Source organism: Leucopleurus acutus (genome assembly GCF_964270905.1).
Source record: "Leucopleurus acutus genome assembly, chromosome: 3".
NCBI lineage: Eukaryota > Metazoa > Chordata > Mammalia > Artiodactyla > Delphinidae > Leucopleurus > Leucopleurus acutus.
In genome coordinates, this window is record NC_139145.1 from 19971534 (window position 1) to 19990155 (window position 18622).

Consider the following 18622-nt stretch of genomic DNA (forward strand, 5'->3'; position numbering starts at 1 on the left):
AGTCTGACAAAACAACTTAAATGCCAAGAACTCTTTTAAAAAATTCAAAATCTTTAAAATTTGTTGGTGTGAAAAGCAGCCTGAGAATTAAACTAGTTTTTCTGTGAAAATAAAATTTTTGGTTACATATGTTTATACTATTTTATCCTGAGCAATTTAAAAAAGCTTTGTTCTGTTATTCCTTTTTATACTCTAGGTTTTTTTTGAGAACAGTGTTTACAGTGGAAGTTAGATCCCCTTCCTAGTTTCTGCACTGCAGGTAACTGGGTAGAAATTCTGCTTTCATGAATCATGCACACTGTTTGGTTCCCTGGAACCTGATCTGTCACAGCTGACAGACCAAGATTCCCTAATGCCAGTGGTGTTAGGAAAGATGAGGACGCTCCCTGCATCAGAGCCACTGAGGATAGATCCTGCTAGATAATGTCAAAATGGCCTCCGGTTCTTTTCCTAGGGAGGGACCAGAACCTTCTAAATGGGGATGGGGGAACAGAGTGTTATTAACGTAGTTATCCTAACATGCATAGGAAGCCCTGCAAGCCCTTAGTTAATTGAGGCTGATTTCTTACCCGTCCGTGACTGCAAAGGAAACTTCTTTGTTTGGGGCAAAGAGCATGAACCCTATTTAGAAGTTATATATGTCTGTAGCACTTCACATCAAATGGATGGAATTGTATGGTCTTTTGCACATTGAATGTCCTCTTTTTTTTTTTTTGCGATACGCGGACCTCTCACTGTTGTGGCCTCTCCCGTTGCGGAGCACAGGCTCCGGATGCGCAGGCTCGGCAGCCATGGCTCACGGGCCCAGTCGTTCCGCGGCATGTGGGATCTTCCCGGACCGGGGCACGAACCTATGTCCCCTGCATCGGCAGGCGGACTCTCAACCACTGCGCCACCAGGGAAGCCCTGAATGTCCTCTTTTTGGTGTTGCTGTTTGCTGATATCTGTGGATACTCTAAATAGTCTTAGAAGTTTCCATTAAAAGAAGTTAGAGGGCTTCCCTGGTGGCGCAGTGGTTGAGAGTCCGCCTGCCGATGCAGGGGACATAGGTTCGTGCCCTGGTCTGGGAAGATCGCACATGCCACGGAACGACTGGGCCCGTGAGCCATGGCCGCTGAGCCTGCACGTCCGGAGCCTGTGCTCCGCAACGGGAGAGGCCACAACAGTGAGAGGCCCGCGTACTGCAAAAAAAAAAAAAAAAAGAAGTTAGATACTGTAGTTTTGAGTCATTGCACAATCACTAGTTACAAATCACTTATTAGAAAGATAGAATCTGGGCATTTTATGTATGCACAGTGATAATATCATAATGGGTATGGACTCTTGCCCTTGGAATCTGTGTATCGGGTCATCTGCCCTAAAATTTCTTGTTTATTGGAAGGTGGTATGGTGTAGTGCAAGGAGCTTGAGCATTGGAATTAGAAGACATGGCTTTGAATCCCAGCCCCGCCACCTTGGGCAGGTTAATTAATTGTTTTATTCATTTATTTGGCAGATATTATAGTGTGCCAGTCATTGTTTTAGAGTCTTGAGATATAAGGTAAATAAGAAAAAAATAATCCCTGCCTTCAAAAGGACACATAAACAGATAATTATAATGTAATCTGACAAATGTAATGTTAGAGAGATGCCTAGGGTATTAGGGGAACATAGGAGAGGAATGCTTCTTCATTTATAAAATGGAGACAAAAATAGCCTATTTTATTGGGTTGCTCTGAAGATTAAATTAGATAAAGAATATAAAACACATAGCAGGAGTTGGCACAAGTAGAAATATGCATGTGGAACTGCTTTGTAATGTATTGTGGCTCTTCATTGATATTAGCTTACTAATGACAGAGAACTGCTTGACAGTATTTGAGGTATTTGGAATACCTTTGCCGGAACTGTAGTCCCTCTTGATTTGATTTTCTGCAATGGTCAGATTCCTTTGGAAATAACATTTTTGAAATATCTTGCCTGAGAGTTTCCCTTAGTTGGGGTCTCAGATATTCTGTACTCAGAAGGGTTAATAGACTTTATTCAGACTGAAATACAGTTGACCCTTGAACAATGACGGGGTGAAGGGTGCCGACTGTTCATGCAGTTGAAAATCCATGTATAACTTATAGCGGGCCCTTGGTATCTGTATTTTCCCCCTATCTGTGGTTCCACATCCGAGAATTCAGCCAACCACAGATCATTTAGTACTGTAGTATTTACTGTTGAAAAACATTTGTATGTAAGTGGACCTGTGCAACTATAGTCAATTTAGTCAGTTGGTTTTTAAGTTAACGGTGTTAAGTAAACTGTCTATGGTAAGAGGGGAAAGATCTAAACAGTTTTCTAAGCTACAAATAAACCTGGTGGGGGATGGGTGGGGGGTGTTGGTGACTATAGGACATACTCTCATTTTCATTGGGTCCATTTCTTGAGGTTTCTTTTCAGGCCAGAAAGTAAAGGCCAGCCTTTAAGAGATCATGATTTGGTGTCCAAGTACTTCTTTTGAGAAATACATGTATAGTATTTTAAAAGAAGTGGAAGCATCTCTGCAGAGACCCAGTCCCTAACTACATAGTCCTTATAAGAGCTTCTTCGCTTGGATCTTTTCCTCTTGAGGCTTCTCCATTGTAGCTAATATTTAAATAGACCTTTTTAATGGTGCTGGGGAAAATCTTAGGTTAATATAAAAATGTTCAGAAACCTTCTGGGTTGCCTATGAATGTGATTGGAAGTGGGCTTGTATTCACAATAAAACAAAAATAGATTGATTCCTCCCTCTTGAATACTACATTAATAGTTGGAGGTAACTTCTCTGCATTTTATAGAGCTCGTAATGAATACAAAGGGGTGTAGTACTGGGTGTGAGCACCAGTGACATTCATGTCATACAATATTTCTGTGCTTAGTGAACTTCAGAATGCCAAGTAACTGCTTAACTGCTACTAACTTTCATTAACTCAAGACTACTTGCAAATTATAGGGTATATTGATTTTTCTCCCCTCTGCTCAGATGGCTTTGTATTCACAAGACAACTTTTTCTTGTAAAATTTGTGAACAGAGGAACCTGGGTTTATAAGAATCTCGGTGACTAAGCTTGGAATAAAAAAACACCTAGAACTTCCAGACTCATTGGACTTGCCCCACATACTAGAGGAGAATAATAGAACCAGAGAGTCTCCCAATACCTGGCAGAGTCAGCTTCCAGAAACAAAGTGGAGCAGAGGGGTGCTTTTTGTTTTTGCCACACCGTGGTGGAGTACTGAGAGTTTTGATGACACAAAGGCCTGGGTTTGAGTCTACATTGTCCAGTTACTCACTTTGTGATCAGCAGGTTACTTTGCCTTTCCAAGCCTCAATCTCCTCTTCTATAATACTGGAGCTAGTGATACCTGTGCCAATTGGGTTGTTGTGAAGGATAGTTATGGAAAGTGCTTGGCCAAGCCTGGCATAGTATAGGAACTCAACCACTCTTAGTTCCTTTCTCATCTTTCTTTTTCTCCTTCCTTTTAAAGTAAAAGGCAGGTATGTGTTGAAAACAACGTTTTCTGGCAATTGTAGAAATCGTTTTACTTGGTATTTATTTAGATGACCTGTTTCCCTCTCTGCTGGATTACATTCACAGGTGGTAAATTTTAGGGATGGCCTGAACTTAGAGACTAAAAGAAAAAAAACCACCCCAGTTGGCTCAGAGCTTAAATTATCTACCTACTGCAGTTTTGGTCCTATTTTGTTCTTGTATCAGAAGAGGGTTTATTTTTTTCCCATAGTAAGGCATAATGACAGCCCAGGTGCTCCTTGCTCTTAAATGGAAGCAGTGACTATGCAGGACAGTTTCACATTGATTGGATAGGACATGCTGTTCTTTGAATCAAGTGTTAGGCAGTAGTGCTGCAGTGCTCACACATACTATAGGATTAATCACTGCAGAGTTCTTGACTCTGACCTGTAAAGGTAAAATAAAACTGTCTCTGAGAGACTGGGAACTGTAGGAAAAATGATGACTACAAAACACTGAGAAGGGAGTAAGAATGACTTTGTCAGAATTGTCTTAATGATTTCTTCAGGCCTTCTTAAATATTTGGATCTTAGTTGTGTTTCCTCTTTCAACCCCAAAGTCACAAATAAAACACAAGAATTGGTTTTGTTTTACTGGTATAAGCTGAGACCTAGGTTCTTAACTTATTTTAGTTGTGTTGCTTTTGCTTAGAGCTCTTTTTTTTTCCCCCTAACTCTTGATATCTGAAGTCACTTACAGTGATCACAGTTCTTTGTGTGTGTGTGTGTGTAATTAATTCTTTTTTGTCTTTCAGTTTTATTGAGATATAATTTACATACAGCACTGTGTAAGTTTAAGGGGTACAGCATAATGATTTGACTTACATGCATAGTCAAATGATTTTCACAGTAAGCTTAGTGAACATCCATAATTTCATTTAGATACAAAATTAAAGAAATAGAAAAAATTTTTTTCCTTGTGATGAGAACTCTTTAGGATTTACTCTCAGCTTTCTAATATAACATACAGCAGTGTTAATTATATTATCACACTGTACATTACAGCCCTAGTACTTATTTATGTTACAGTTAGGAGTTTGTACCTTTTGACTGCCTTTACAGTTCTTTTGTGAGATTGAAAAAGTGTCTCTTTTTAAAAAAATTATTTATTTATTTTATTTACTTTTGGCTGCATTGGGTCTTAGTTGCTGCGCATGGGCTTTCTCTAAGTTGCGGCGAGCAGGGGCTACTCTTCATTGTGGTGTGCGGGCTTCTCATTGCGGTGGCTTCTCTTGTTGCGGAGCACAGGCTCTAGGCGTGCAGGCTTCAGTAGCTGTGGCACGTGGGCTCAGTAGTTGTGGCTCACGGGCTTAGTTGCTTTGTGGCATGTAGGATCTTCCTGGACCAGGGCTCAAACCCGTGTCCCCTGCACTGGCAGGCAGATTCTTAACCACTGTGCTACCAGGGAAGTCCCTGAAAAAGTGTCTTTAAGATGCTGTTGATAATACAAACTGAAACACCGAAGACACAGCATACTGACCCAACGAGGACAGCACCTTGCAGTGTGATAGAGAGGAATGCTGTCAGGTTTTGGAGCCAAATAGTCCTTGGTTTGAATTTCAGCTCTGCCACTTATTTATTCTGTAACTTTGGGCAAGTTACTTTACTGTTTTGGACAACACTTTTCTCAAGTGTAAAAAGAGTGTGTTTGTACCTTTGTAAGATTATCATGAGGTTTAAATGAGTATCACATACAGAGTGCTTAGCACATAGTAGGCAGGCACTGAATAAGTATTATTCAGTATAATAAATAAATATTAACTATATTAGTGTATCTCCCAATCTGCTGTCCTGAATTTGGCAAACTGATTGGTATCACCTCATTGAAAGTAAGTGGAATATAGGATGGAGTCTTGCAGTTCTTTTTGGGAAAAGATACTTTATAACGTAAAGCTAGTACAATTGCCATTTGTCATGTTCTTCAGGTTCTTCAGGTTGATAACAGGGAAGATGCTGAGAAGGAAATACCTACTACTACCTTCTCATCTAGTACCCAGGTATCCTGCCCACTATGTGACCAAGGCTTCCCACCCACAAAGATCGAGCGACATGCCATGTACTGCAATGGGCTGATGGGTCAAGATACAGGTAAAGCCAGATTCCTTTCTTCAACTGTGTGGTGGTTTTGTAATCCTATACGGTACAGTGCAACAGACAACTCCTCTTCAATGCTAAAGTTTGTTTTTTTTTTAATCTAGCTAATTATCTAGTGCTTTTCACGTTCGTTATTACTTTATACTATTTTGTTGCACATACCTCAGGACAAGGGGAAGGGAAAAATCTTTCATCTTTCAATGTTTCACACTTATTCTTTGCTATAGGCAGGCCAGAGATCATTGTTATCCCATAGACCTTGAATTTCAATTTATATATTAAAATACTGAAACTCCTATGGAACTTGAGGAACTAAGTTTTAGAGTTGCCCGTTTTTCATTCAGAATAAATCCCGTGTGTGTGTGTGTGTGTGTGTGTGTGTGTGTGTGTGTGTGTGTGAATTCTACCTAAAGATAGTTAACAGCTGAAAAATATCACTAATTTCGGGCTTCCCTGGTGGTGCAGTGGTTGGGGGTCTGCCTGCTGATGCAGGGGACGTGGGTTCGTGCCCTGGTTCGGGAGGATCCCACAGGCCACGGAGCGGCTGGGCCCGTGGGCCATGGCCGCTGAGCCTGCGCGTCCGGAGCCTCTGCTCCGCAGCGGGGGAGGCCACAGCAGTGAGAGGCCTGCGTACTGAAAAAAAAAAAAAAAAAATCACTAATTACCATTAATGTCCTACATGTCTCTGCTGCATCACCCTGGAGGTGTTGGTTCTCTCTCGAAGAGTACACAAAAGGCCTTGGTTTTCGTGCAGTGTGACATATTGGGCAAGAGAATCTGCTTGTTCATCACAGCCCTTGAAATACCACCCCTGATCTTGCCTTTCTGTTTATGACTTTAAACTCTAAATATAATAGAATCTGCACAACTCTGTGGTCTAACATGTTGAATGTAACCATAACTTAGATGATTTAGAAGTGTTGCAACATTTTTCTCAGTGCTACTTGGTTCCCATAACTTAGAGATATTTAATCTGAAATTGTATTATTGTGAGGTGTTTTATACATTAAGATTTCCAGGAAAGAAAGGCACATGTTATTTAATTTTTCTGAAGTTATACACTTCTTATTAATTAAATAAGGAAGTACCTAAACTTAAAATTTAAATAAATTTGTTGATTTTTCTGATTGTAAAGTAGTACCTGTTCATTGTAGTATGAATAATAATAATGGCTTACATTTATTGAGTACTTGAAATGAGTCAGGAATTATTTACATAAATGAGACCATGCCACATGTGTGTAATTCTGCAATTTGCCTTTTTTTATTTATCAGTAAATTTAGATCTTTCTATGTGCAGGTATATTTTTTACATAGTTGAGATCTGACTGTATGTAAAATTCTGTTTTGTTTTTTTCTACTTACAGCATAAAAATTTCTCCATGTCACTATAAGTTATGTGTAAAAATATTTTTAATGCTTATATAATATTCTGTAATCCAGATTGCCTCCATTTATTTAATTGTTGTGTGTTTAGAATGCTTCAAGTTGCCATGTTATACTTATATGACAGTGAGCTTTTTATGCCTAAAATTATTGCTGTATTTTGGGGTTATTTTCTAAGGCTGTATTTTTAGTTTGGGTGATAGTAAAAAAAGATGGGCTCTGGAGTCCAATCAGTCTGAGATTGAGTCCCACCTCTGTCAATTACTAGTCTGTGAGCCTGTGCTAGTTTCCAGGCTTCCCTTCATGTGTCTGTCAAACAGTAGAAATGACCTTATTTGGTTTTTGTGAGGTGGAAGGAGATATTTTAAGTGTTCAGCACAACATAGTACTTAAGAACTTTGATCTGTGGAATTCCCAGTAGTGGTATTACTAGGTCAAAGATTTTGTCATCATTTTAAAGGGTTTTTATGAATAGCATTGTAGTCTTTTAAATACAATGAAAGTTGAAGACATAAATCTGGTCAACTCCTTTAATAGAAGAGCACTGTAGGTCTAGGATTTTAGATGCAGTTTTACCTTGACATAGCTCTTTAGTTTGATTTTTAGTGGAGAGTTCCAGTGACTGAAAGAATTCTAGGGCTGGGCCTTTGGTGACCAGAGAAGGGAGAGACTATTTTGTCTATCTCGCCAAACACCTTACCCAACCGGTATTAGTTACTGAGTCAACAATGCACTCAGCACTGAGGTCCAGAAATAAATGAGTTTGAGAAACTGAATCCCCATTGAGCTCTAGGAATAGATGACCTTCTTCCAGTCAGAATCAAAAGGTAAAGAGTATAGAGTAGCTCCTACTGATATCTCCCAGACTGAACGCTGATAGTTTGTGCTTAAACAGGAAGCTTTGGTATTCATCTCTGTCAGACATCTTTCAGCTATATAATATTTGCTTTTAAGCTTGTTCTTCCTTACAGGGGTGCGGTGGAGCAACTCACAGCCCCAAATACTTGATTCAGGCTTGTTTCTGAGTTTTCTCAGAAACCTAATGCAGACTTATACCACCAGAACCAGGTTTTTCTCATTGAACTTGTTGAGAGGCTGACACCGTCAGGAGGGCAAAGTAGACTGAGACTTGCATTGTTATCCATTTAGGACAAGCCTTTGAAGTTCTCTTTAATCCGTTAGGCCAAGTGTCAGTGATCCTGTGTGATGCTGCTCAGTTGGATTTACACTCTGGGTCTTGAGGACTCTTTAAAATATTATAGATATAAGTGTGTTTTCTGATATAATTGGAAGTCCTTATTTTCTTGGCACTGTATGTCTTGTAGCCCTGATCCAAATGTCTCAGACCTCCATCCAAAGATGTCTGCTGTATCCTGAATGACTGTCACAGTTTATTTTTTATGAGGAAATTTGTTTTAAAAATTAGTTCAGGGACTTCCCTGGTGGTCCAGTGGTTAAGACTCTGTGCTTCCATTGCAGAGGGCATGGGTTCGATCCCTGATCCCTGGGGATCCTGCATGTCGCTGTCCCCAGAGAAGGGTGGGCTTAGCCTGAGCTGGATAGGTTTGGACAAACCCATAGGAAAGTAGGGGGTCCTTTATCCTCTTATGGGTTAGATAAGATAGGAAGCAAGGGAAACAGCCACTAAATGACAGCTTCCACTTAATCTTCCTAATAGTGTTAGCGTACCTAAATTACCCTTTCTGAGAATGTGACATTTTAGGCCTTACGGACAAGTTTGGAGCAGGGAGTCCTCACTGGAACTGTCCCACTCTCTGCTTACTCCTCTACTTTCCTGCAGACAGAGCTTGGGGCTCTACGTGGGGTGGGGGAAGTATTGATAGTTGGATGAATTATGTGAAACACCTACTAGTGTGCCTGGCATATAGTGGGTTTTTGGTAAATTTGCTGTCTTTATTTGGTTTCTCCACCAGTTTCCTGCCCCATCTTCCTTGCCAGGGATAGTAGTGATTGTTCTGGTTCCTCTCAGCTTTATGACTGAAGACAGAGGGCCGTCCACAGCCTTTTTTTTGCATTACGCGGGCCTCTCACTGTTGTGGCCTCTCCCATTGCGGAGCACAGGCTCCGGACGCGCAGGCTCAGCAGCCATGGCTTACGGGCCCAGCCACTCTGCGGCATGTGGAATCTTCCCAGACCGGGGCACGAACGCATGTCCCCTGCATCGGCAGGCGGACTCTCAACCACTGTGCCACCAGGGAAGCCCCACAGCCTAATATTTTAATCTTTGGTAAAAGGAAGCCTTTCCCACAATGGAGGGGAAAGAGTTACACATAACTCAGTCTGGGAGACCATTAGCCCAATGCCTAAGGGGATAGAATAAGAGGGAGGACTTCCCTCCCAGAGCTAAGTTTTCAGCTTTCCCCTCCTTCCTGTTTTCCCCTGAATCTGATCCTAGACATGCTTGTTTGGCTGTGTAAAAGAAATAGTAATTAGAGTCATTTACATGAAGTGTCTACCATTTATGCCTAGTTACCGTGCAGCACAATAACAATTATGCATATCATTAAATGTGTCTGGTTAACTTTGCTGTAAGTTTTATTTTATTATAATACTGCACTCTGGTTAAGTTGGCTCAGTCTGCTCAGTTTGTTGCTCAATGACATGACTATCTGTTCACAACTGTGGAAAAATTAGAGGGAGTGTCCTTTAAAGGCATTGTTTGAAGGGAGATGATTTGCTAAAGTAATCTAGACTGGAACAAAAGCAGGTTGCCTTTGCATTTGCTTTTTGGAAAATGTCTTTGAGACCATTTTCATTTAAACACCGAGGAAGAATAAAGGTCTTCATTTACACATCTAGTAAATACTTATTAAATGCCTACTACATGCCAGATATAGTGAACAGAATATACAGAGTCCATGTTCTCAGAGAGCTTATATTCTAGTAGTGGGATACTATTACAATAAACAAGTAAACATATAATATGTCACGTTGATAAGTATTTTAGAGGAAAAAAAGAAATCAAGAGGAAGAGGGGAATAGGGAGTATTGAGGTCAGGAGGTGGCAGTTTAAAATAGGTGGTGTGGAAGTTTCCATTGAGAAGGTGCCATTTGAACAGAGACCTAAAGGAAGTGAGGGAATAAGTTAAGAGAATTTTGAGTGGAGAGGAGAGTGTTACGGGCAGAGGGAACAGTAAGTTCAAAGACCCTGAGGTGAACAGGCTTGGCGTATATGGGGAATGACAAAGAAGCCAGTGCAGCTGCAGTAGAGTAAGTGAGGGAGAGATTAACAATGAGACCAGAGAGGTAATTGGGGAGGGGACAGGTAGACAGATCACATAGGGCTCTTAGGCCATTAGTGAGGACTTTAGCTTTTAAAGGAGGAAACATTGGAGGGGTTTGAGCAAAAAATGAATTAATATTTGAACAAGGGATCACTCTGGCTGCTGTGTGAATAGATTGTTGGGTGACAAGGGTGGAAGCTGGGAGAACAGCCAACGTTTTATTTTTGGTAATAAGATAGAGTGGGAGAAACATAGGCTTTGGAACTAGGTAGATCTGAACTTAAATTTCAGCTGTAATACTTGTCAGCTGGGTAATGCTTGACAAATTATCTTACTCTTTGAGGATCAGGTGCCTCATTTGTAAAATTAGTCTAACATCATTAGGATTGTCATGGGAATCAGAGATAAAGCACCCAGCACTGTGTCTAGATTGTTTTAGATATTCAATAAATGGTAGCTACTGTTATTATTGAATATTTTTCTTGCCTGTGTAGTCATTTTGAAGTCTGTGTTTCTGTGTGCTAATACAATACGTAAAGGATAAGCCACCAGCCAGCTAGAGCTAAGGGAAAGATGAAAGGCAAGGAAAGGCATTAGAGTCAAAGTGCTAAGAATAAGTTTAGTGAGAAATAGATCATAGCAGAGTTAGGAAAGCTGAAGGCATTAACTGTATACACTTTGGGCCTAGATACAGAGGTGTGGATATTGCCAGGAGTGGATTTTCTCTCCATGGATATTTCTTGGAAACATAACGGTGGGTAAGTAGGTGGGTAGAGGTATCAAATCTCTTGATAGAGATTTGCCTGAGAGCTATCAGAGAAGGACTGGGACCTAGAGTAGGCTTGACTTGGGTGAGTCAGCAAAAATCAGAAGACCCAATCATCTCTAAGTAACAAATTTCTTAAATTAGACAGAGTTGACTTTTTCTGTTTTATATATCTGTATTTGCCTACCTGAATGTAATTTGTACCCCATTCAGTCTTCTCACTTGTATTAATGTGGCTTTTGTGGTACCCAGGAGGATTAATTATATCACTATTGACACCTAACTACTGAGGTATTAACAATTGGGAAGTAGCATAGGTTTAGTAGAAATAACATGGATTATGGAGACAGACTGACCTGTGGGAAGATATACAGATCCAAACAAAGTGAGATTACAGTGCAATTGGATAGATAAAAGGCATACACATGAATAACTGTAATGCAAGGTGAAAATGACTAAGGGGCATAAAGATAAATTCCTGTGGTGTTTCAGAAGAAACGTGATTAGAGATTTAGAAAGAAGGACATTAATGTAAAATAGCAGTAGGCAAAACTCACGTAAATAGAAAAACATGAAGAAACATGCTCTACAAGAAAGAGCATGCCATTCAGTGTGGTTGTAGTATGGGCATTATGAAAATAAATAGTAGGCAATTGGAGAATGACAAACATAACTTGAGTTATATGGGTTAATACAGGGCAAAGTTTTTTTCAACTTGTAAAATAATTATTTACGTGTTTACTCCAGTAGTAGGACTCTTTTGGGTTCAGGTGTTGGAAAAACAATTCAAGCAATCTGAAGCAAAAAAGAGAGGTTAGTTTTCATAATAATTGGGAAGCCTGGGATAGGCTTTAGGCAGAGCAGGATCTAGGAGCTGAGATGGTGTGTCTCTCCATCTTTCGGCTCCATTTGTCTCTATTCAATAGATAGGCTTTTTTTTTTTTTTTTTTTTTTTAAGGGGCAAGCAAAGTGTCTGCCAGCAGCCATAGGCTTTTAGTCTTTAATGGAAAGAAGGAGTTCTTTCTCCTGAGACCACAAGTCAGTCTAGAGAAAGACTCTGATTGTCTTTATTTAAAGTGTCCACCCCTGCTTTAGTCACTCTTACCAAGTGGATGGTTATGTATCATTTTATATAAGTCAGAACAAATAATGGAAAACCCTATTAGTATCTATCAGAAAATTCTATCACTCCTAATAACAGAAAACACCGTTTTAATTAATGTAATTAATTATTAAATGGGTTTAACATGTAAGGTTTCTTTTTCTCACATATCCAGATGTCTAGAGTGAGGCAGTGGCTCAGTGATGTAATGAGAACCTAAGCTTTTCTCTTTTGGCTCTACAGTCCTGTACTTGTAGCTTCTTGACTTATTGTTTCAAGATGGCTGTTAACATCTCTAGACCTTACATCTGTGTTCCAGGCAGGAAGAAGAACAAAGAATAAAGGGGTATGGCTGTAGATTGTGACTGCTGCAATCTAATAACTCATTCCTATAATCTCATGGAATTGAGTTTATTCCAAATTGTGGTAGAATTAGGTCAGTTATGAATTTAGTGTTCATGTCTTTATGTGTAAAAAATTTAACATCTTTGAAATCATTGATTAATTTGCTTCTTACAGTGATTCAACTTAAAAATTTTCATGTCCTGCTGTTAATGAAGTATTGTGTTAGGTGCTGGGAGTGCTCACAAGGTAATAAAGGTATATGATACAGAGCTGAATGGGACCCCAAATTTGTATTCAGGGAATTCACAGTCCAGTGAGACAGACTTGGGAACGACTAAATATGATACAAGTCATATTTAGTGCTAAAATATAGTGCTAAAATAGAGGCACTAAGCACTCACAGAGATGGAAGGGATTATTACTGATTGGTGAGAAAAAGGACAGATTCTTATTTAAATGTTCCCCTAGTATCAGGTATGGGTTTTTAACGCTTCCCCCCCCCTTTATTGAAGATATGCATCTAAAATAGCAACAAGCCTTGTAAAGTATAAATTGTCTGAATTTCTGATTTTTTTCTTTAAACCAGACTACAAAAAGTGAAATTACTGGATTATATGTATAAAGTTTTAAGATTGTTTTCTGGAAAGGTTATACTCATTTAAATTCTCACTGGTAGCACGTGAGAGTGTTCCTTTCACCACACCATTACAAATACTGAGGAATATTACTTTTTCTTTTTTTGTTTTTAAAGCATGGTATATTCAGTAGATAAACAGTGATATTTCATTATATTTTATATTTCTTTGACTAGTAAAGTTGAGTTTTTTTTCTTTTTTAAAAAAGCCAATTTGTATTTCTTTTTTGAGAAATTGTTCTCTGAACTTTCCCAAGTATCTTTTGGGTTCTTAGTACTTTTCTTATCAATTTCTATAAGTTCTTTACAAATTATATTTTCCCTTTGCTTCAAAGGTGCTTTCCAGGTTTTTTCCACCCACCCAACAGTTCTTACCAAGGTTCCAGTTTTATGCAGCCTGGCACAGCAAGCCCATTCTTGTGCTTGAACAGCCAAAGCCATTTCTTAAAGCAGAAGCAGTGCTGATCCTGCAGAAGGATCTAATCGGTGTGAATAGCAGTGGCACTGATATGGGGAAAAAAGTATTGGAATCCATGCAGAACTGGGGAGGAGAGGAGGGTGGGTGGGCAGCAAGGAGAAAGGATAAAGAATTCATTGCTGTTGATAATGAGAGGAGGAAGCTAAGAGGTGGGAAGAGGTGGTGGCCTGGTACAGGGGTCAGCAGGAGCTGGATGCCCAAAGTGGTATATCTAAAGTGGATTCTTCTTTGATAGACTTGACCCCAGACTGTTTGGTGTTTCTGTAGAGGCCATCATCTTATTTGAATGCCTACTGACATAGAAATATATCATAACTCTTAGCCACTGGATGAATCCTTAGACCAAGTACCTCCACTCCAGACTTGTGATGTTCCACTGCTTGTAACTCTCTCCTCTTGTATTAATAATGTAGCAGAACTGTGTGGTCCTGTCCCATCCCTCCACCCCTGTCATCTGAGTTGTCTTCTGATAATTTTTGTTTAGCCTTTCTGTGGAACATTTCCTTGTATTAGCTCCTCTATGATGCATTAATAAGGTTACTGTATGTTATGGCATGTGAAAATGGCAGTCTGACTGCAATCCATGTCCACTTGAGTCCTCAGTGTCTTCACTCTTCCCATTTTGTTCCTCTTAACCTTGACTTTGTTATGCCTAATCGTTATGCCTTGCTGCTAAAGAGCCAGGCCTCGGGATTTCTTTTAGCAGGTTTTTTCCCTGCTAGGTGTGCTTATTCCTTCCTTGAAAAAATAAAATAGCTCTTATTAACACTGGAATACTAACCAAAGCATTATGTGTTGAAGGAATATTAACAGCTAAAAACTACTTAAGAGAAGTTCTCTCACTTCATGATTTAGTCACATGTTTCAATCCAGGCATCTAGAGCATTTTAAGAAAGACGAAAGTTCAAGGAATTAATATTAGATCAGTCATCTCCATTATAACTATCACAGAGCAACAGTCAGGACTATAAGTATTTTAGAGGATAAGTGTTATTGTTATCTCCATTTTATCCATGGAGAATCTGGCATCAGGGAGGTTTAGTACTTGGCCAGCATCAGATAGTTAAGCAGCAGAGCCAGGGCCCGAGCCCAAGTATGCCTGACTCCAGAGTCAGTCATTTTTCTTCATTGCTGCGTTCTGTCTGCCTTCCCTTGTGCAGAGGTGGGGACACACACAGTAGGGGAAAGTATGAGGAGACTATATAAGCCTCAGTCAGTTTTAGGAAGGCAGAGTACTAATAATCCTTCACCCCTGAATGCAGACATGAAATCTGATTTCATCAGAATTGACCTTGTCAGCTTTTCAGTTACCGAGAAGAAAAGTTTGATGGATTCACACTGTTTCCTGGTGAACAAGAGTTGATGTGACCGACATAAGTCATCTCTGTGAAAACATGTGTGCGAAGTCAAAGGATCAGACGATGATGAGAATTACTTCTGGTGGTGTAGAGACTGACCATTCACAGACTTGTTACTAAGGAGTTTTCTAATGGCTTAATATAAAGGAAGCACTTGATAGCAAGATGGATTTTTTTTCCCCATTAAGTAAAAGGATTTAATTTGCCAAATCTTTGTAAATCATACCTAGTATAGCTACCATTTATGAGCACCTGCTATATACCAGGAGCTGTACTTTTTGTATATTCTGTTTTAATTCTCACAATAGTCTTTTGAAGTAGGAAGCTGAGGCTTGACGGGAAAATAATTTCCCCAAGGTCACATACCTAATAAGTGGCAAGAACTCACAACCAGCTACACAACCAGCTTTAATTCAAAAGCTTGTACTCCAAAGAATCATCCATGAAATATTGAGATTTAAAAAAAAGTTTCAGAATACTGAATACCAGTATGGTAGTTAATGTATTATTTTAAGAATTTGTAGTAAAACTGTGGTTTTATGTAATAAAGTAATGATAATTTTGAGAATAAAAGCTTCTTGGTGGGGGTGGGTGGAGGCAGAGGATGGGATCAGGAAGAAGCACAGTTAGCTACTCAGTTTTGATAATAGTCTACTTTTTAAGTTGGATGATTGATTTGCATATATATTCTTTTGTACATATTATAAAACATTTTAAAGAGCTCATATATTTCTGTTATGCTCCACTGTCATCCATTTCACTTTCATAGGAACCTTGATAAAGCAGCAACTAGTAAAATTCAGAGAAATTTAGTTTTTTTCTGCATATGGAACTCATTGAGTATTATCTTAATTTAGGCTGTGATGATAATATGTGACCACTGGATTTGATTGTCATTAATAGTCTTTAGAAGCCTCTTAGGGTTTTTATTATTATTAGGGTTTTTTCCAGGTCCTTTTATCTGTGCCACCTGTCTTTCATACCAGTTTCTTCAAAAGACAATGGCCAATTTAACTTTGATTATTGTCTTGCAAAAGGACTTTGTGTGAGTTTATTTTATTTTAATTACAAGAACATTTCAGACATAAAAATTGAAGGAATATTAGTGCCTTGAAACCCCCATGTGCCATCCATTTATCAACTCATGGTCACTGTTGTTTCATCTGTATTCCATTCATAACTCCCACTCCCTGGATTATTTCAAATCAGATCCTAGATACCATTTCATTATTTTCCTCAGTATCCCTGAAAGATAAGGTCTCTTTTTTAATAAAACCCTAACTATAATATTATCATACTGAAAAAATTAATATCATCAAATATCTGGTCTGTGTAAATCTCCTTGAGTCTCATAATTGGTTTTTACAGTTGGTTTGTTACAGTCAGGATCCAAACAAGGTTCACACATTCCAGAGCATTTTTAATGCTAATATCTCAGGCACTCTTAATTATAGGAGAATCAAACCCAAAAGTGTTCCTTTTTTTTTTTTCCCCCATATTTTTTGGCTGCACTGCGCGGCATGCGGGAATCTTAGTTCCCAACCAGGGATCGAACCTGTGCCCCCTGCAGTGGAAACACAGTGTCTTAACCACTGGACCACCAGGGAAGTTCCAAGTGTTCCTTTTTAAGACTGAAACATTCATGATTAATACCTATAAGCTCAGTAACAGTAACTGTGTCACAATTGTTTTTATTCTCTCCACAGCATCTTAACATAGTGCTATGTAGGTAGGTCCTTCGAAAATGTACTCCTTTAAAGCAAAAGTTGACAGGCTTTTTTAAAAGAGACAGCTAGTAAATATTTTAGGCTTTGCAGGCTACTAGGTAGTTCGCTTTGTCCTTTATAAAGATTACTGTGGATGTTCTAGTCTTTTGCATTTCCATATAAATTTTAGAGCCAACTTGTAAGTATGTTGTTTAGTTTCCAACTTTGTTTCTGGTAATATTCTTTTTCTTGAAGTGTATTTTATCTGATAGAACAACTAGACCTAGTTCTAGCCATTTCAGCTCTTTATGCCTACTTCTTGTCTGGTATATCTTTTTCCATACATTCACTTTTAACATATTTGTGTTTTTTTGTTTTGTTTTTTAAATTTATTTATTTTTGGCTGCATTGTGTCTTTATTGCTGAACGTGGGCTCTCTCCAGCTGCAGCTAGCGGGGGCTACTCTTCAGTGCAGTACGCGGGCTTCTCAGTGCGGTGGCCTCTCTTGTTGCGGAGCACGGGCTCTAGGCATACGGGCTTCAGTAGTTGTGGCTCGCAGACTCTAGAGCACAGGCTTAGTAGTTGTGGCGCACGGGCTTAGCCACTCCACGGCATGTGGGATCCTCCCGGACCAGGGCTCGAACCTGTGTCCCCTGCATTGGCAGGCGGACTCCCAACCACTGCGCCACCCGGGAAGCCCCATATTTGTGTTTTTATTTTGAAGTGTGTGTCTTGTAGACAACATACTGTTGAGTCATGCTTTTTACCCATTCTGACAATCTCTAATTTTTAATTGGAAAATTTAGTTAATCATTTAATTATTGATGTGATTGGGTTTAGGTCTACCATTTAATTTTTAAATTTTTGTCCCTTTTGTTTTGTTTTTTCTTTTCTGACTTACTTTGATTATTTGAATATGCTATAGAATTGCCTTTTTTGCCCTTTATTTTTTGAAGCTATACTTCTATTTTTAGTGGCTACTGTTGGGGCAAGGTAGGCTTTTACAGTCTACTTAGAGTTAATACCACTTTATGAAAAGTATAGAAATCTTACAATTGTATAGGTACATTTACTACCTTCTCCTTTATGCCGTAGTTGTCATATATCACATGTACATCTATGTATATTATAAATCCCATAAAACAATGTTATAGTTTTGTTTTAAATAGTTGCTGTGGATTGTAAAGAAATTAAGAGGAAAATGTTCTTTACTAGATATTTACCATTTTTGATACTCTTCAGTTCTTCCTGATGATCTGAGTCTGTGTAGTATCATCCCCTTCAGCCTGAAGAATTGCCTTTAGCATTTCTTACAGGGTGGGTCTGCTGGTTACAAACTTCCTTAATAATTTTATTATCTGAAAAATGTCTGATTTCATCATCATTCTTTTTTTTAAAGTTTATATACAAATTTTCTTTGTCTTTTTTTATTTTAATTTTTGGTTTTTTTTTAACATCTTTATTGTGTCTGGTTTTTAAATCTTTCACTTATTTCTTAATCTTTGCCTTAACCATTCCATGGTTAAGATAAATGAATTAAGCAAATGCTATTTTATAATTAGTATGAAATCAAAAATACGACTTTTTCCCAAAAGTTAATTGCTGAGCTTGGTTTTCAAAGAGAACCAATCAGATCAGAATTCATCTTTTACCTCCTTATCTAGCTCTTCTTTCTGATTTTCTCAGTTCTGTTAATATTATATTGGTTTTGTCAGTCATTCAAGTTGAACTTCTTAGGATCAATATCTTCTGAATTATCAAATGCTGCTGTATTTCTTTCAAAAACTACACCTCTGATATCCATTTAGTCTCCATCTGCATTTCTGAAATCCTGTTCATAGTGCACTGTTCTGTTCAAATATCATTAATTTGATCTGTGCAATTTAGTTCCAAAACACTCAATCCAACAAACATGTATTGAGTACTTCATCATCATTCTTGAAGGATATTTTCACTGAATATAGAATTTTG

At 38.7% G+C, this 18622-nt stretch overlaps 1 protein-coding gene across 1 annotated transcript in view; it reads left to right on the plus strand.

Moving 5' to 3' along the window:
- UIMC1 (ubiquitin interaction motif containing 1) overlaps window positions 1-18622 on the plus strand; it is a 138948-nt gene that overhangs the window by 92757 nt on the left and 27569 nt on the right. Inside the window, exon 8 of the mRNA XM_082836398.1 lies at window positions 5464-5626. Coding sequence (XP_082692524.1) covers window positions 5464-5626 — 163 coding nt within the window. The remainder of the gene's footprint in view (window positions 1-5463; window positions 5627-18622) is intronic.